The sequence below is a fragment of the Gymnoscopelus microlampas genome (genome assembly GCF_963454915.1).
Source record: "Gymnoscopelus microlampas genome assembly, chromosome: 23".
Lineage (NCBI taxonomy): Eukaryota > Metazoa > Chordata > Actinopteri > Myctophiformes > Myctophidae > Gymnoscopelus > Gymnoscopelus microlampas.
Window position 1 is genome coordinate 14,920,738 of NC_139960.1, and position 19,958 is coordinate 14,940,695.

The 19,958-nt window shown below is 40.8% G+C and overlaps 1 protein-coding gene across 1 annotated transcript in view; it reads left to right on the top strand.

Annotated features, from left to right (window-relative positions):
- Nucleotides 1-19,958, top strand: part of LOC311040190 (voltage-dependent L-type calcium channel subunit alpha-1C-like) — a 260,546-nt gene that overhangs the window by 211,403 nt on the left and 29,185 nt on the right. Inside the window, exons 31-34 of the mRNA XM_084050307.1 lie at nucleotides 523-633; nucleotides 4,065-4,148; nucleotides 16,862-16,999; nucleotides 19,456-19,521. Coding sequence (XP_083906433.1) covers nucleotides 523-633; nucleotides 4,065-4,148; nucleotides 16,862-16,999; nucleotides 19,456-19,521 — 399 coding nt within the window. The remainder of the gene's footprint in view (nucleotides 1-522; nucleotides 634-4,064; nucleotides 4,149-16,861; nucleotides 17,000-19,455; nucleotides 19,522-19,958) is intronic.

Consider the following 19,958-nt stretch of genomic DNA (forward strand, 5'->3'; position numbering starts at 1 on the left):
ATTTTAGATTTCTTTGGCTTTTGGCTTAAAAAATAGCAGATATACTTTGCGTCGCGCTACGAGCTTGTAGATCTGTTTTCATGATTTTCAAAAAATCATGAAAATTTGCGCAAATCTTTGAATATAATTATGTAATCTTTTAAAGCAAACATTTATATAACTCAACCCCTGGAACAAAATATTTTGAGACGGGGGTTGGCGGCCAAATAACAAACATTTTGGGGATCCTTGACATGAAAACGTTAAAGAACCACTGACATAGAAACATACGTTTTTCAGGAAACTGTTTTAGTAGACATTTGTAGAATCGGCCTCAGATCTTAGTGGGTTAATTTATTCCATTACCAACAAGGTGATGTTTTGAGTGTCTTAGCTTTCTTCAAACTCTTGCGCGATTTTGTCTATGAAATGTGTCTTGTGTGCGTGTGCGTGTGCGTGTGCGTGTGCGTGTGCGTGTGCGTGTGCGTGTGCGTGTGGGTGTGTGTATGTGTGTATATGTGTATGTGTTTGTGTGTGTTGTAGCATCATGGACAGACCCACGGCTTCAACGACGCCATGAACATTCTCAACATGCTGTTTACCGGTCTGTTCACCGTGGAGATGGTCCTCAAACTGATCGCCTTCAAACCCAGGGTACGTCTCGCACACACACATACACATACACACTCACACACAAGTGGACAGTGCAGTAGAATACAGTAGAGTAGGAGTGTGTATACTCAAACTAAAGGCTACATATACGCTAATGTAAAACCAAGCACATTAGAGTAGAACACAATAGAGGATGTGTAAAAGTCTGTGAGTCACATTCAACATAAAACATTCAGCGATCTGAGATGTTTGGTCTCTTATTCCAACCGTTGCTAAGTAACCTGGTGTGTACAGTATTCATCATCCAATGAGAGGGCTTCCTATTGTGTCAGCTGTTCAAACAATGACAGATGGGAATGCGCCCTCCTAGTAGACTGTGTGTTATTGTTTATAAACAATGCTGGCGGCAAAAAGCCTCGTGTGTAATCAATAGTAAAGCTATTGGGACAGTGAGCTGTTGAATCATCCGCAGTAGAAAATGGATTTCACATCAAAACGCGACGATGAGGCTGGAACGCACTGTCGGCTTTGATTGTGAATGATTCCGTTGATGTCTGTGTCAACAACTCCCCGCAAAAAGCACTTAGCCACTTGAACTCTGGCGTCTCTATTCTGGTGGAAACATTTGCCAAAAATAGCCGATCTACACGCTCACAGCGTGAGCAACAACATGTAGGCTACAACTTCAAATAAAGTCCTACATAAGCACTTTGTTTTCGCTGTGAAGCGCACAACTCCCACCACGTTACCTAGCAACGGTGTCAACAGCTGCCCTTCAAAGTTCAACAACTTTGAAAGTGTATTGTTGGTACCTTTACAGATGTCAGTACAGATGGGTTGCCATTTATATTGCAGTTATTGTTTAGTGATGTATGTTGCTAATTATTACTGTTGTTGAAAAAAATACAAACCTAATTGTTGCCGTCGAATGAGTCAACCTGTTTTAAAACTCAAATGCATCCTAGGTTTAAGAACGATGTATAGATACTTTACATATGGTATATAATTAAACCAAATGCTAATAAATCCGTGGATGAATCCAAATGTCACGAGCAGACTAATGGACTTGGCCATTGCAGACTTCTGTCTTAACGTACTGTGATGCGTCTGTCTTAACCCATTAAGACCTGGAACGCATCTGTGTCACTTAAGATTTCTTTGGCTATTCAAAAATAGCAAATATACAAGCTCGTAGCGCGGCACCGAGTTCCGCGATACGAGCTTGTAGATCTGCTATTTTTGAAAAATCGTGAAAACTTTTTTTTTTTTTTTTTTTCAAAAAACTTTCAGGATTTAGAAAATGTCTAAGAATTGCCTCAGGCTTAATGGGTTTAACGTACTGTGATGCTGACCCAAATGTTTTGCATCATTACATCTACATTTACTTTAAGTACATTTTTAATGCAGGGCTTTTACTTGTAACTTGAGTATTTCTACATTGTAGTATTGATACTTCTACTTAAGTAAAAAATGTGAATACTTTTTCCACCACTGGTCTGCACTTAAACAGAGTCTATGGAAGTCTGCATGAAAGTCCTGGTGTTTGACCTCCTTGCAGACTTCATGCCATTCAGTCCACCAGTCTGCAAAGTGCAGGGAAACCTAGACGTTTGAATTCAGCCGACGTGATACATGATATTTGCAAGGTGTTACCCAGGATGCTTAGCAAGACATTTGTTCCATCTTTAACCTTATTAAATTCGTCCTTTGAGCAGCCATGGACGACAAGGAGAAATGCAGACCGTGTAATATGTTTGGTTCTTGATAAGCTGTTGCAGTCTTAAATGCCCATTTAAGACTGCAACAGCTCCAGTGACAATGGTTCCATGTATTAATGCTTTTACTTTCTGAACAGGTGTCAGTCAACATTTTAATATAACGCTTAGCAAGAGTTTTACAGTCCTTAGCACCCCCCCCCCCCCCTGAAAATTATCCATAGATAATACAATTAATATGGAATTTAAATGCTAGCTGAGGAGGACTGACTGACTGGATGACTGACTGAATGTTGGTGTCATCTCCCTATTATTTTAAATCATACACACAATGTTAATTTAATATTTTATCAATTATTTGCCACACGGGGCGCCATTCATTCACACTTAATGGATCCTAAAATATGTTGTTAGATACAGTATGTTGATGTAATGTAACCCACTCATTGATATCAAGGGCAGATCACCCCCATTAGTTAGCCTACCCATCTGAGGACCCAAATCCTCTTATTAGACTCGATGAATTGTTAAATCTTACTCATATACAGTACATGTTAGTCACATACTTTACTGTTAACAAAAAATATGAATACATTAGCATTTACGGTTCCATGCTACTGTACCTCAGATTGTGTCTTGGACATGCCTCATGCTGTCCAGGCCTAAAGTTTTATAGATGCATTTAATAAGAGCTCACTGTGTCCCGGATCTGCTGTTGAAGTGGCTGCAATAATCCAAAAAAAAGTAACCAATCAAAAGTATGCTCAGTGGTGTAAGGTAACTAAGTACATTTACTCAAGTACTGTACTTAAGAAGTAGAATGTTTTGGTATTTTTACTTTACTGGAGTATTTCCAATTTTCAGTACTTTTACTTCTACTCCACTACATGTCAGAAGCAAATATTGTACTTTTACTCCACTACAATTATTTGAAAACTCAAAAATCACAACGTCGCATCGTGTCGCATAGTGATTTTCAAGAGATTTGTATACATTAGAAAATTTGAAATGAGACATTCTGCATAATGAGTACTTTTGGTACTTTAAGTACATTTTGATACCAATACTTTGGTACTTTTACTCGAGTAAATTTTACCGGGCTTTTACTTGTAACAGAGTATTTCTATATTGCAGTATTGATACTTTTACTTAAGTAAAAGATGTGAGTACTTTTTCTACCACTGAGTATGCTTTAGTACCACAGCCATGTAGATTTGTTCCAAGATGCAGCTGGATGGACTGACAGCTGCAGAGCGCTCTAATTGACCTGCATTAGAGTACAGTAACTATCTTCCTTTAACAATATCTCTAGTACCTTGTGAACTAGGCCATGTGGACGGACATCTGTTGACTGAGCCTAATGGCTCTTTTCGACTACAGGAACTAACCGAACCGTGCGGACTCGTGAAACGTATTTCACGAGTCTGCCGTTGTTTCCATACACTATGGCTTGGTTTCAGATAAGCTTCTCAGAACCTAATTTGGGACCTGCTCTGGAGGCTAGAACTTATACTTTCCAAATTAGTTTCTAAAAAAAAGTAGTGAATCGGTTTCAGGATAATTATGGAAGGTTCTGGGTTACCCTAGCTCCGTATAGTCGAAAAGAGCCAAACGGATGTCCGACCCGCAGCTGCCATTGTGTGTTGGTAGGGTAGCGCTGGGGTCCAATTCTGCCAGGACGAGGTCGGGTATGTCTCTCCTTCTAACCTCCCTCTCTTACCCCTCACCCGCCCCCCTCCCCCCACTGCTCCTGTGTAGGGATACTTTAGTGATCCGTGGAATGTATTTGATTTCCTCATCGTTATTGGCAGCATAATAGACGTCATCCTCAGTGAAATTAACGTAAGTACAGTGCCCGCTCTCTCTCTCCCTGTCTCCCTCTCTCTCCCTGTCTCCCTCTCTCTTCCTGTCTCCCTCTCTCTTCCTGTCTCCCTCTCTCTCCCCTTCTCTGCGTCCGTCCAACCCGTTCTTCCACTTTCCGTTGCTGTTTCTCTCTCCTCCTTCGTGTCTCTCTCGCTCTTGTATCCCGCACCGTGCTCTGGTGCTGCCTTCCTCTCCCTTTCTCCTTCTCTTCTCCTCTTCCTCTTCCCTCCGTCCTTAAAATCCCAAATGGCAGCTGCCACTCGAAGAGAGAGAGAATTAACCGAAACACAAAAAGCCCCCCTTTGAGCTTAGAACCAGGCCTCTTCCTGGCTTCTGGGTAGAACGTATAGGCTATTATAAACCTTAGAATAGATGCCGCGCTCTGCCATCCGTCTCCAGCGTTACTTCACCTGGAAGAAAAAAAAATAGTAAAGCTGTTCTTTTTCATGGTTGTTTTTTTTGGTTTGTTTTTTTTAACCCGACTGTGACATGTCCTCAGGTTTGAAGCCCCGCCCATCCCCTGACTAACAGAACTAACAAACTAACCAATGACAGCAGGCTTTCTTTCACACGCCTTTAATTTCCACCCCAACAACAGGAAGCAATTCATTTGTTTTGGGTTGTTGTTTATTGTTGGTTTATTGTTGTTGTTGACGTTGTTGTTTCCCCTCATGGATAAGCATGACCGACCTCCTCTGATGCTGCGCGTCCTCTCCGCTGTCCATCTCTTTCAGACCTTTTTCTTTTTCTCCCCACCCGTTCTTTCTCTTTTCCAACTTCAAAAAAACTGACGCTCTTATGAATATAACTTTATCTTATTTTTCTCCCTGTCTCCTTTGATTTTACATTCTCTCCATGTTATTTTATTTGTTTGTTTATCTGTCTTATGTTGTGTCTTTTCTTTGTTTTTCTTTCTTTCTTTCTTTCTTTCCTGTCTTCTTTCTGTTTTCTCTCCACCTCCTTTCACAGCATTATTTTGTTGATGCATGGAACACATTTGATGCGTTGATAGTTGTGGGTAGCATTGTTGACATAGCGATCACTGAGGTTAACGTAAGTAGTCCACTCCAACACCCTCCCTCCCTTACCTTGTTCCTCCCTCCCCCTTCCTTACCTCCTTTCCTGCCTGCCTGCGCGTGCTCTTTCAGCCCCCCAAACACACACACACACACACACACACACACACACACACACACACACACACACACACTGACCGAGGCAGATACCTATCGCCAATGCTTTCAAATGCTTTGGAAACGCCGGCCATGCCGTGTTTAAGCTGCTAACATAGTAGAATAGCTCTGGAAAAGCAATTAAACGCAGCATGGCAACTTTAAACAAAAAAGGCTTTGTGAGGTTTGAAGCTAGCTAGGTTTCAAATTATGAAAAGCTTTTCCTTTTGTTTTAATCTGTGACTTGGTTCAAATTATAACACCAATCACGTAATGTTTACTTGAAACCACTCTCAATGTCAGCTTAAAATTGCATGTTAAAACAAAGTTGTGCTGTCAAACTTGTGGATGCTTGGTCAATTTGTGACATTAACTGTGGTGACTGATGCAAAAAACTGTTTAATTACATTCAATACTGGCTGAGAAAAGTACTACAATTAGTCTGTCCCATTCTGAAAATGGGCCCAGAATTCATTGGCGAATTCACTCGAGCAATTCTCAAGGCCATTGCCCCTAGAGGCATGTCTTTAATGTCCACAATCTGCTGTGGTTTGTTGCCTCAGAGATACAGAGAGCCTTGATGGACTTAACACCATGTATTGATGTGATTGTTACTCCTCGATGAAGACATGGAGATCAGATTAAGAGTGGCATGTTCCTTTAAGGATTTGAACCCAAAACCAGTTTTTGTTAACAAGGGAACAGTGCCCTCTACTGACTCCCCTCACACCTTATGGTTTAGCCTCCAAAATACATACAAAACAAAACTCACACACTATCAGATTACATTTGAAGTTTTCTCAATGGCTTGTAGATAGTGTAACGCCTCTAGTGTTCCGTAACAAATTGTAGAAATTCCACCATTTTCTGAGGGTTTTCAAATATTTGAAAAGCACCAAAATAGGTATTTATGCCTCTGTCTTTTGAACATCAATTGCACAAAACAAACAAACAAACAAACAAACAAAACTAAAGCTAATCCTATTGCCTTTGTCAGTAGATGTTGAACTATTGCATTTTCTCAGCACTTGGTTTGGATTCACATTGCAGTTCTTTCTCTTGCCATTGCATCAGGGATGTTTTCCATTTCCCTTGCATGCTGGAACTGTATAGCATGTATAGAATATAGGATGGAAAGGTGTATATCCTGGCCTGGGCTCACATTAATGTTGTTGGGACAAATAAAGAAACAACAAACCTGAATGCTTTTAAAAGCAAAGACTGGAATGAACATTTGCTCATTGATGTCGTCTGTATATTTTTGAGATACAGTGAGGGTTGTAAACATGTTCCCAGGACAGTGTACTCTGTTTTCACAACTACATTGTCGCACAACCCACCCCCCTTTTTTATTGGGTTTAAAAAAGGGGTTTTTGATGTTTGTTTGTTGTTGTTGTTGTTTAAAAAAAAAAAGAAGCAGAACAAGTGTCGCTGGAGTATTCATTTTTCAGATGAAAATGAATACTTTTTTCCCCGAGTGATTCTCGGCGAAAGGGTTGCATTATGAATTCGAAATGAGCATTTAGGGACATCGAGGTCCATATACAAACAACATTTGTCATTTTCTTTTTTTCTTAATTGCATAGAAAGTACACATGCTACTTTCTATACAATTGAAAAAAAAGAAAAAGGACTGGAGTTAGTTACATTAGATTTTTTCCCCCCCGTCTTTCGTCCACCAGCAGCAACATGCGTACGCATAGAACAGTTGGATCCATAAATGGATTTACTCCACAGCCGTGAAATTTATGTAAATGTATGTATGAATTAATTTGGTATCGACTGGAATGGGCCCCTTGGTCAAACAGTGGAGTAGAATAAGAATGCAGCTGTGTGTACCAGGCTAAACACCCCCAAGTACAAGTCTAAAGTCTGCTGCCTATTATTGGACTCACACTTAAAGGATTATTGCTGTTTTATTCATGTGGCCTTCACATTTGACCTGACAACACAGTCTCTAAGTACCATGTGAAAATGCGAACGCTACGGCTTGGTTTATTCAGCATTACTGGAGGCTGCAGTTTTTTTGATGCCTGAATAGTTGTTACAACATTCAAATTTCAATGTTTCATCAACTGTTCTCAGGTTGTTTATAATGTGAAGAAAAAAGAAGTGTAAAGAGAGTAGCCTACTTCTGAAGTTTGTTCAAGTGTTAACCATTTTGATTCCCTGCTAGTAGGTATTTGGTCAAATTTATTTTTGGTTGGCTAAATTGTTCAGGTCATATAAAACTTATATTCTAAATGACCGATTTGGTGATAAAAAAAAAGAGAATAATCCAAACATATAAAGCATATTTCTATGTTTATTTAGTTGACAGATAATTATATGGTCCTGGATAGAAGAGTTAGCACCGTGGCTAATGCTGGCAGCATACTTCAAAAGAAGTAACTTTTTTCAGCTTGGAGAAAGAGATTTACTGTCACTAAATAGACTGAAAATTGTATAGTGGATATCTACCATTCAGGGCATTTTTCGGTGCTTGGCTAATTGTACAAATTATTCAATAAGCTGTAACTCCAAAACTGGTTGTTCGAACTACGCAAGTGATACTTCAGTTTGTGGCTACAGTATGATTCTCCACTTTCATAGTTTTGAATCGTCAGTCAGTCCTTGGAACATTTGTTTGTTTTCTCCACAATTACATCATTTTGTTCTGACGACTTCACCGAATTTTGTTTATGCCCAGCAGTATGCTTGCATAAAGACTGTCTGTTGTTTATGTGGAAAACTGTAAAAGGAAGCGATTATTTTACATACTGTACAGTACACATACCATTAAAGCAGATAAGTAATCAGATGAGATCAACATTATACAGCAAAGGGCATACAATAGTTCAAGAAAATATGACTATACAGTCAAAGATATCGGAAGCAGTAAGTGATAGAAAGACAGACAGAGAGCAGAGATTCATTATATTAAATCTGCAGTGCAGGGTAGACAATGGTGGATCAGACCTAGATTCTAGATAAACAGAATCAAACAGGAGTATAAAAGGCCAGCCCACCTTTTATACTCCGGTCTATGATTGTAATACCCTGTAGAAGGCAGCTTTGCTGTCCAAAACAGTGTTTCTCTCTTGTCCTCAACAAACCTTTCGGCACTTAAGCTACAAGTGTGCGCCAAGTTGGAAATGCTAACAGACAGGAAGCAAAGACTGCTGAGAATAAGTTGGCAGCTCTGTCCCGCAGGGCAGCATTTGTTTTTATCTACTGTATACTACTTGTTTGTGGGTCTTGACTACTGAACAGTGGAAATATCTCTAAAAGTTGTGTTCTTTCATGGTCCCAGGTGGTTGGAATGTAGAGTCTTAGCTCTTGACAGCGCTGGCCGGGCATACAAATGAAGAGCAGGCTTATCCCTGAAGTGTATGAACTTGAACGGAGTATTTTTTCCTGCCTTGAAAAGTTGCAACTATCTGTCCAACGTGAGACAATTTTTTTCCCCATGAATAACAGTAGACTTGGCTTTGGCCATATAAGCTACTGTATCATACGTAAACATGGAAAAAAATGTCCCAGTAGTGGCTTTATTTTAAGATGTTGCATTTATATACAGTATGTGTCCAGGGAAGAGCAGTCTGTAGAGCCGTCGGTGGAGCATTTGCTTCTGATGTCCTTGTTCTCGTCATTCATTGAACTCACCTAAATAATTGAGTCAATGTTGGCTAAACATGTCTGCACGATTTACAGGTCAGGGATGTATGAATAAATTGTTTGTACACCAATTTCTTCAGCTCGACTTTTCCAGTCAATCATCACATAACTTTCATGACATAACTTTGACGAAAAATAACCATACAATGATATTTATTGTGCTGGATTAAAACCTATAAATCTATAAGTTTCAAGTCTCTGCAAGTTTTCATGTTGAACTGAAATGAACTGAATCCAAACAGATAAGAGTAAAAGTCAAGATCTAAACCAAATTAAAATAAAATAAAATGTTACAAGATTACACATGGTTTCTCACCAGAATGTTCTGTTTTTAATTTGGTCAGATAGATTTGTGTTCACAGACTTCACTCAGGCCCAAGTCAATCGACCAAATATTTCTAAACAAATGTTTTGTGGTTAATGTACAATTGCTTTCTGATTATTGGTCCAAAAGTTGGAAATGTATGTCTTATGCTGCGTTCACACGGGCAGATACAAAGATACAAAAATACACAGAATCTTTGTCGCTTTGTATCGTCATCAGAGTCATTGTCATCAGAGCTACAGTTGTAGTTCTGTATCTTTGTATCTGGAAGTTGAACCCAGCTCAACTTGAATGTGTAGCTTTTGTAGCAGATCTACAAACGTCGGATGTTGCTTTGTATCTTCATGTCGCTGGCTTCTTGAAAATTAATGGTAGCATGTATCTTTGTATCTGCCAGTGTGAACTAGTGAGGTACACGTACACCTTTACACAGTACAAGAAATAGCTTGTACAGTTTATGTGGGAGGAGACAGACATCTAGCGTGGATTGATACATGAATGGATGGCTGGGTAAAAAGTCTACAGTTGAGATTCCACAGGACATTGATCATACTATTTAACCATTGACGATAGAATTGATTGGTGATGCATTGTTTTTTGCTGAATGTTTCGATACATTGTTTTGCTGAATGTTTCTGCCGGGCCAGAGATATACACCTTCCTCATTTATACATGTCACTGATGTGATGTTGCACTTATACCTTGGTTTGGATTTTGCTTTTAGTTTGATTTGATTGGTTTGCACTTCTTGATTTGTTTTTTTGTTCTCTAACTTCTAACCTAAAGGCATGCCCCAAGTCTTGGATTTTTCTTCTCTCGTGACTTATAAGTGATATGGGCGGCGGGATATACCCCATGCTAGTGTTCATCGTTCTTGAGCTGCTTTTATTTATTTTCTTCTCTTTCCCTCTTTCTGTTTAAGAAACTCTCTGCAACATAACCTTAAGAGAATTCTGTCGTCTTTTATTGTTATTTTTTTTTAACTGGAACATTTGTATCTGGATATTGTGATCTTTTCAATGTTTTCCTGTTTTTGCACTTCACTCTGTGCTTAGCCAGAAAATGTATGTAGTAGCTAACAGAAGCTAGTGCTACAGCAAACAGCTACTTAATTTTTCACGTGTGGTGAGGTGCAGTAACAGGCCAACATTTACAAAGTCCACGCCGATTGTGGGTTGTCATTGGGTTAGATTAGTTGCTGTTTTTTATAGACCCATACCTCCCAATTCTGCCTAGCAACCTGCGGGTGCTTGTTAAATGCTCTGCGATTCTTTTCCTTGTTTGTATTGGTTTGAGTGCCAATATTCTAGACAGATTGGTAGTTGGTTTGCTCTGAGCGGTGCCTTGCCGATGCTAGTATGGACTGCATCTCTCTCTCTCTCTCTCTCTCGCTCTCTCTCTCTCCCCCCGGAATGCCTTCTCCTTTTGCTCCTCTCCTCCTATCCTCCCTTTCGCTTTCTAAGCCCTCTTTGCATTTTACTCTTCTTTTATGAATGTTACCTCTCCTTTCTATCCCTCTCTTTTGCTCTCTTGTTTATTGTTGCATTTTGTGGTGCAGATTGCTCACCTGAAATGCAAGCTGGGTAACGCAGGTCTCTCTAATTATTGAGAGTTTTTGTTTCATCCTAGCACATTTATTGTATGAAACACTATATCTATATATAACAAAATAATTTATGATGCCCTTCCTTTTGTGTTAGAAATCCAATTTTGTGACAAAACCTGTCAGGGCTAAAAAGTAAAATCTAGCATGGTGTTATCAGGAGTCCTGCGCTACCTACAGACCTGCTGAACTTTGAAAGAACCTGAACCGACTTGGTGTATTTGAAAACCTCCACCGTATGTTTGATTGCCATGTTTCTACAGAGACTCTGTTACAGTAGCTCCAGTGAAGCTTCATGCATGCTTCGATCTCAGACAGTAAATCCACTGCAACTTTGACTGCGACAATATCTATTTCTTTATTATGTTAGATATTGTTATCTTTTAAAAGAAATGCATGGTGTTGGGAGGTTCGAATGTACTGTACTTGAACCACTGATTCATTTTAATGAGGTAGTGGGGTTCAGTGCACATGGCTATCTGTTATGCTGATGATGTCATACTGGACATATACAGTACTGGAAAGATAGTTATGCATTGATGGGCTATGTGGGTCACTGGTGTCTCTCTCTCTCTCTCTCTCTCTCTCTCTCTCTCTCTCTCTCTCTCTCTCTCTCTCTCTCTCTCTCTCTGACCCCACCCCTGCTAGAATTTTGATCTAAACCAATGAGAATTAGCCGTTAACATATCACTTCATGGTTGTGATCAATCAGAGAAGAGTTATGCAGGATGTTGTTTCTATGTTACTGTGTTGCCATATCAGGAGGGGGCGTGGCCCAGTTGGAATACCTACATACCTCCTTCCTTCCTCCCTTCCTTTCTTCCTTCATTCTTTCCTCCTTTCCTTTCTTCCTTCTGTACTCCCTCACTTCCTTCCTTCCTTCCTTCATCTCTTCCCCTCCTTCCTTCATCCTTTCCCTCCTTCCTCCGGTCTGATCTAACATAGCACGGATTGGTTAACCATCTGTCCTTAATCTGTGTCACCAATCATGTTATGCTAGCTCAGCAGTAATCCAGTGGGAAGTGAATGGTTAGTATGCTGAGGTATTTCAACAGGGCCAATGTCAAAGTGAATTTAACACTTCCTGAGTTACAGATTAAACTAGTTAACTGTTTTGCGGATTAAAATAGTTGAAGGTTTTGTAGATTAAACTAGTTAACTGTTTAATCTGTGTAAGTGTCCAATTCATTGCAGTACCTGGGGTGACCAGTAGGGGACTCCCTCTATGTTCAGTGTTAACTGTTGTTCTGGGCTCTGACTTTCTCAACATATCTTAGATGTACTGTTGTATTTCATACTGATGTTTTTTTTGGAAAGATGGGATTAAGATGGTCGTTATTTTATTTTTTTAGTTTTTAGTTTATTTATTATTCACAGTTAGTTATTTGGCCTGAGAGGAGTCATTAATATTAGTCATATTCCACTGCTAAATGCTCATATGTCAAACAAAAACAGCAGCCATACAGCTTTTCTTAGCATTTTAAATTAGTGGAAGTGTTTATATTTATTAAGTCCAGATCAGACTTAAGTAAACATGATCATGAAAGGGTTTAAACTGTACGGTTAAGATGTGTTGGGAAAGCCTGGTCCTCTGCTAGCCAAAGCTGCTAATGTTGTATTGTAACCACAGCTGGCAGAAAGACGCACAGCCACACACACAGCCACACACACAGCCACACACACACACACACACACACACACTGAATGCGGACCATGTCGACTCAACACAGTCAAGTACATTAAACCCATATCGTAACTTTAGCCTTGTCCAAAACCGTATCGTAACTTTAGCCCTATTCCCTTCTTCTTCTTCTAAAACATGCTACAGAGATAGCTTACAGCCACCTAGCCGGTACATTTTATTGTCACACAATGCAGAACTTTAACAGTGAGATGGCCATAGCACACCTCCTTCCATGCAATAGCTCCATAAATGTATTGTAACATTCAGTGCATTAGGCTCTTCGACCTAATGTACCCTTCCCCAAACCCTTATCATAACCTCAGTCCTACACAAACACTTATCATAACCTCAGTCCTACGCAAACACTTATCATAACCTCAGTCCTACAAACACTTATCATAACCTCAGTCCTACAAACACTTATCATAACCTCAGTCCTACACAAACACTTATCATAACCTCAGTCCTACAAACACTTATCATAACCTCAGTCCTACAAACACTTATCATAACCTCAGTCCTACAAACACTTATCATAACCTCAGTCCTACACAAACACTTATCATAACCTCAGTCCTACACAAACACTTATCATAACCTCAGTCCTACACAAACACTTATCATAACCTCAGTCCTACACAAACACTTATCATAACCTCAGTCCTACACAAACACTTATCATAACCTCAGTCCTACACAAACACTTATCATATCCTCAGTGCTATGACAAACCCTTATCGTAAGCTCAGTCCTACACCAAACTTTTATCGTAAGCTCAGTCCTAGGCCAATCCCTATCGGGACGACATGTTGAGTCGACATGGAGATCTTCTCTCAGTGGACACCAAAGTTGCAACTACAAAATGAGAATGTGTACACACACACACACACACACGCACGCACACACACACACACACACACACACACACACACACACACACACACACACACACACACACACACACACACACACACACACACACACACACACACACACACACGCACACACTGTGTGCTGATCCGTGTTCCTTTCCTTAAAGCCAGCTGACTCCTCCTCCTCCTCCTCGTCCTCGTCTTCGTCTTCCTCCTCTTCCTCTTCCTCTCACCCCCCTGTGGTAAGAGCAATGGTACGACCCGACGGTAACCTCCCCTCCTCTACCTCCGTCATCCCTCCATCTGTCCACCTCCACCCCACCCCACCTCCTCCTACTGCACCCCCCGTGGTACAGTCTGTCTGTCTGTCTGTCTGTCTGTCTGTCTGTCTGTTTCTCTGTCTTTCGGTCTGTCGGTATGTCTGTCTGTCATGTTTGTGTTTCTCTCTGTTTACATTCTTTTCTCCCTGTTGCTATTGCCATCATCTGCAGCATGTGCCCAAAATCTACCTGTTCATAGTTGTATCTGTATATATTTGTATGTATTTGTATATATCTGTATATATCTGTATATATATGTGTGTGTGTGTGTGTGTGTGTGTGTGTGTGTGTGTGTGTGTGTGTGTGTGTGTGTGTGTGTGTGTGTGTGTGTGTGTGTGTGTGTGTGTGTGTGTGTGTGTGTGTGTGTGTGTGTGTGTGTGTGTGTGTGTGTGTGGTGCAGGACACCATATTGTGCTGGTGAAACTTAAGTGGACTTAAGTGAACCCTTTTGTGAGTTTTTGTGACTTGCTGCTGTCATGTCATGGGGCCCACTGCCCCCCCCCCCCCCCCCCCCGCCCACTCCATCCATATGGCTTGCCCCGCCCCATTACACTCCCACTCCACCCATCCCTTTTTTTTGTGGGTGTGGTCTCCTGGGTGCTGTGTCATTGGTGCAAGCCATGGTGGTCACGCTGTCATCGCTACGTCACACTCTCTCTCCTCTCAACTGGCCTGCCCTATGTACCTGTCTATCTACCTACCTGTCCAACTGTCTGTCTATCTTTCTATCCACTGATCTGATAATCTATTCATCTGATTTCCTGATCTTTGACTAATTTCACCTTCAGTTTCTCTCTCTCTCTCTCTCTCTCTCTCTCTCTCTCTCTCTCTCTCTCTCTCTCTCTCTCTCTCTGTCTCTCTCTCGGTGCCCTCTGTTGTCCAGTGATTGGCATTACATGCCGTGTATATTTCTGTAGGAAGGCAGCAGTGATAACTAGTAGACTACTCTTAAAACTAGTAGAACTACTCTTAAAACTAGTAGCGCTAATCTTAAAGCTAGTAGCACTACTCTTAAAAGAGACGAGTCATTTTCAACACAGCTGTCTGAGTCGTCTTTGGCAACACACGCCTTGTGTCATTTTTCAACACATATGACTACAGTAAATTACATAATGATCTAAATTCTGGAATTCCTGTAAAAGAATGTATCAAAGAATACATTATTTTCCATTAAAGTTTCCTCATTTGATAAATTGAGATTCATGTTCTTATAATAAATAAATAAAATTCTTGCTTGGTGTGGAACACGCGTTTTATATAAAGTGTTCTAAATAAAATATACACAATGCAAAATCGCCTCGCTCAAAATTCTTTAATGACCACATTAAAACCAATCAAAGCAGATTACCAAATTGTACACGGTATTACAGTAGATAAATGTGTGGCTTTTTGATGGGATAGCCGTTATCTGGGATAACCGTTACAGATGTGTAATCCTCCTCCGTGTTGAGAGGTCATACATCCAGTGTGTGGTCTTAGACGTCTGTGGAAACGACACGTCCGTTTCAAGAGGACATTGTTCTGTCCTTTTAGATTGTAAACTTTAGATCAAAGGAAGTGACGGCTTCATGGAAAAACACTGAACATCAGCAGCAAGCAGATGTACTGCACTGGGCAGAATCACTGTGTTTCTGTCACATTCAATGGTGGCTATTCATTTATTATTTGCTATTAATTGATCATTCATAATTGGTAGATGATTATTAGTAGCTAGGTATGATGTAAATGTAACACATTGTTAAGAAGTTTGTTTTGTTGATAAAAGAAAGAAAGAAAGGAAGTATACTGTATAGTATTGTACAGTGTTGAGTTGCTATTTGCTGTATCCGATGTTAATAACAGAAGCACAGTGTGTTTTACTGCAGGCAGTTTGACAGACTAGCCGTGTTGACGTTAACTGAACAACGCAGGAATCAGCCTTTGTTATGAATAAATAAACTGCCATTAGAATAGCACAGCACTAAATGGCTGAATATTTCATAGGGAAGTTATTTGCTGACATTGGACTCTTTTAAAGATGGATGAAAGTGCAGTAGCATACGTCCCAAAAAAGAGATAAGTAAAAATGGATTAGTGATTTTGCTCAAAGCTATAAAGCACAAAAGCCAACAGGCTCAACTCTACTGTACTGTAGTTAGCTTGTTCAACCATCTGGGAGACAATTTACTGATGTGTAGATTGACAAATGGATATACGGTATATAGATAGAACCCGTGGGTAGGTAGGTATGTAGGTAAAGGCAGTTAGGTAGATCTGGGCTCTGCTTGTTGGTGATCGGTGATTCTTCCATGAACCATTAAATTACTGTGATTGGCCAATTGTTTTCCAAATTCATTTTTAGTTGTTAGTTAAATTTAACACAAGCTTTCATTTATTAACTGTGTGTGTGTGTGTGTGTGTGTGTGTGTGTGTGCGTGTGTGCGTGTGTGCGTGTGCGCGCGTGTGTGTGTGTGTGTGTGTGTGTGTGTGTGTGTGTGTGTGTGTGTGTGCGCGTGTGTGTGTGTGTGTGTGTGCGTGCGTTCGTGTGTGTGTGTGTGTGTGTGTTATGCTTGTTTACATCCTCATATGTGTGTGGGTGTGAACATGCATACAAATATATGGCGTGTGCATGTGTGCATGTGTATGAATGTGTGCGAACGTCTGTGTGCACATGTGTCTGTGCATATATAACCCTGTGTGTGTGTGTGTGTGTGTGTGTGTGTGTGTGTGTGTGTGTGTGTGTGTGTGTGTGTGTGTGTGTGTGTGTGTGTGTGTGTGTGTGTGTGTGTGTGTGTGTGTGTGTGTGTGTGTGTGTTTGTGCGTGCGTGCGTGCGTGGATGTGTACGCAAACATGTGCATGTGTCGTATGTGCATATGCATGTTTCCTGTGTGTGTGTGTGTGTGTGTGTGTGTGTGTGTGTGTGTGTGTGTGTGTGTGTGTGTGTGTGTGTGTGTGTGTGTGTGCGTGCGTGCGCGCATGGACGCGTGCGTGCATGCATGCATACTGTGTGTGTGTGTTTGTGTGTGTGTGCGCGTGTGTGTGTGTGTGTGTGTGCACTACCATACTAAACATAATGAAGGGACTACAGAACTCTGAAGAGAACGCCAGGATCTCCATCACCTTCTTCCGTCTGTTCCGCGTCATGAGGCTGGTCAAGCTGCTCTCTCGTGGAGAAGGGATTCGGACCCTGCTGTGGACCTTCATCAAGTCCTTTCAAGTGAGGAGAGAGGAGAAACAGACAGACACAGAGACACAGAGACACAGAGACATAGAGAGAGATAGAGACAGAGGGAGAGAGAGAACTTCAGAGAACATTAGAGACCAGGAACTAACAGTACAACAGAGAATAGAAACAGAGAGAACAGGGCAGCTAGGTTTTATATTAAGCCTAATTTATACTCTGTAGTGTTGCTTTCTTACAAGAACAGACTTTCAAGCTAAAGATCCAATCATGTGGATCTCGAGATCTCCATGTTGGAACGGCCTGGCTTCATGTGGGTCTCGGACTCCATGTGGCAGGCCTGTGAGGCTTGTTTGTTTCATCCCAATCCGAGCCTGTTCGACTTACATCATTCAAGTTAAATATTTTGACTTGAGCAAAGTGTCAGCTCAATGTGATGTCCATTGACTTGCGGTGTGTGCTTTAAGTTCTAAAAAGTAAAATATTTCCCATAACATAAAACATATTTGAGAAACAAGTCAAGTTAAGTCACCTTTATTTGCACATTTAAAAATAACAGTTGACCCAAAGTGCTTTCCATTCAAAATAACATCATAGATCATAAAACCATAAAAGAAACATAAAAAACGTTTTCTCATTCAAATACAGCATAATTAAAAGAACATAAGAAGCAATACAATTTAAACACAAAAGTTAAAATACATTCAATGATCAAAGTAGACCATGAGTTAGTTCGGACTGAGCTAAAAACTAAAAGCGAGAGAAGAGGTGAGTTTTTAGGGTGGATTTAAACTTTTCAATGGTGGAAGATTGTTCCCTAGTGTGGGGGCAATAACAGAAAAGGCATTTGGGAAGATGTAATTACACTGGGGGCAGTAGGTGCAGGAACCAGATCAGAAAGGTACTGTGGAGCGAGGCCATTTAAGGCTTTAAAAAATAAAAGTTACATTTTAAAAATCAATACGATATTTCACTGGTAGCCAGTGCAGTTGGGCCAGAACCGGGGTAATTCTTGGAGGTATACTTCCTTGGTCTACTGGCAACGTGCACAAGACATTTGGCAGTGATCGGTCCAGTGATTTGTGAGATTATTTCCCTGGACAAACACACAGACAGACACACACAAACACACACACACACACACACACACACACACACACACACACACACACACACACACACACACACACACACACACACACACACACACACACACACACACACGGCTCACCTCCTAGTAGGGGCCACACTGTAACGTATAGCTTATAAATGTGTTCTTGTCGGCAAGCAACGCCATCCTGCAATATGTGAGTATAAACTAAGCTTTTACATGGAAATAAACATAGGAGAGCTGTAGGAGAATGTTAGGGAGGTGGTCTTGACTTTTCTGCTCCCTCTCTCCCTCTCTCTCTCCATCTCTGTCTCTCTCTTTCTCTCTGCCTCTCCAACCCCGATACTAACCCTGAAGAACACCCATCCTCCCTTTTAGAAAGTTAAGACGTAGACGTATGAGATGAACGACCTCAGCACTCCACCAAAAAGAGAAATCATTTGATAGAATGTGTTTGGACAAAAAGAAATGAGCCCTTCTCTCTCTTGTGTTGTTTGAACAGGGCCAGCTCATGTTCGCTGTGTTTATTTGTTCAGCTTTACCTGTTAATTTATGGTGCGTGCGTGCGTGTGTGCGTGTGCATGTGCGTGTGCGTGTGTATGTGTGTCAAGGTCACACAAAATCATGCTGCACTTGAACGAGACCACCAATATATCATTGTTGTTGGCAAAGACCACGCTCATTCAAAACAAAACAAAAACACATTTTGTGCATTAATGGCTGAGCAATTGCTTCAAATACAATTACAACTAAAATGTTTCATTTCATTTCTGTTCAGCCCTCGTGTCATTTATCATGAGCTGGCCCTGATCGTCTCAAAACACAAGAGTAAAAGCTAGCCAGCAGCCCAGTTCTGTACCAACAGCCCAGGTCATGAAGAGCAACAGGGAAATGTCTAGATGTTATGTTTGGCCTCTAAACTTCATGTAGGAGCTGTTCTCCTGGCTAAGCTCAAGAGAGTGGTTTGTCTTTTACACAATGTTGTACAACCAAGTAAAGTCAGATGATTGATTCCTGGTTGTTTTTGGTGCTGTGCTGCCCTCGGTCGGTGCTTCAGTTCACTTTCACTTCACACAGTCCCATGAAGTCGATTTAATTGGTAAAATGAAATTGGATTAAATTAAAGTGTTTCTCCATGTGAGAGGTCTCACGCAATAGTTGAGAATTAAACTCATTACTAACAAATCCCTGTTCACTGGAAGGATAATTGTTTTCTTTTTTGTTTGTATTATGAACAACTTAATTGCTTTTTCAATTAGTGTCCCAATTAGTGTCCTAATTCATGTAGTTTAATTGAGTGGAGTGAATGAAAGTGAATGGAGCCAGGCCGTGGAGCAGGGTGTCGGCTGATGTGTTACTGACGTGTCTCTCTTCTCCTCAGGCTCTGCCATACGTAGCTCTGCTTATAGTGATGCTATTCTTCATATATGCAGTCATCGGCATGCAGGTAAGCTGCCCTCCTCTCTCTCTCCCTCCCTCCCTCTGTCTCTCTGTGTCTCTCTCCCTCTAGCTTGGCGTTTCATCCCGTGTGTCCTTCTGACGTCCCTGTCGCTCGAGGGCCTCTGTACGTCCGTCCTGATCTGCGTCTCTTCAGATCTTCCTTCTATTTCTAGTTTGTGTTCTGTTTCTCTGTGTTTATGTTTCCCTCTCTATCTCTCTCACACTTTCTGTTTCTTAAAGTTGGTGTAAGTGATTTAAAAAAAGTTTTTTTTATGCTGATATGCTGATAGTTATCATTGCAATATAGTTTTTTGTTCAGTAACAGGGGTCTCTCCATGTCTTTAGTAAATAGAAAATATATTTTCAGGTCAGGATACCAATTTTATCCAATCAGGAGAGAGAACTCCCCAAGGATCATTTATCAGCTTCAATTTCATAGTGTTC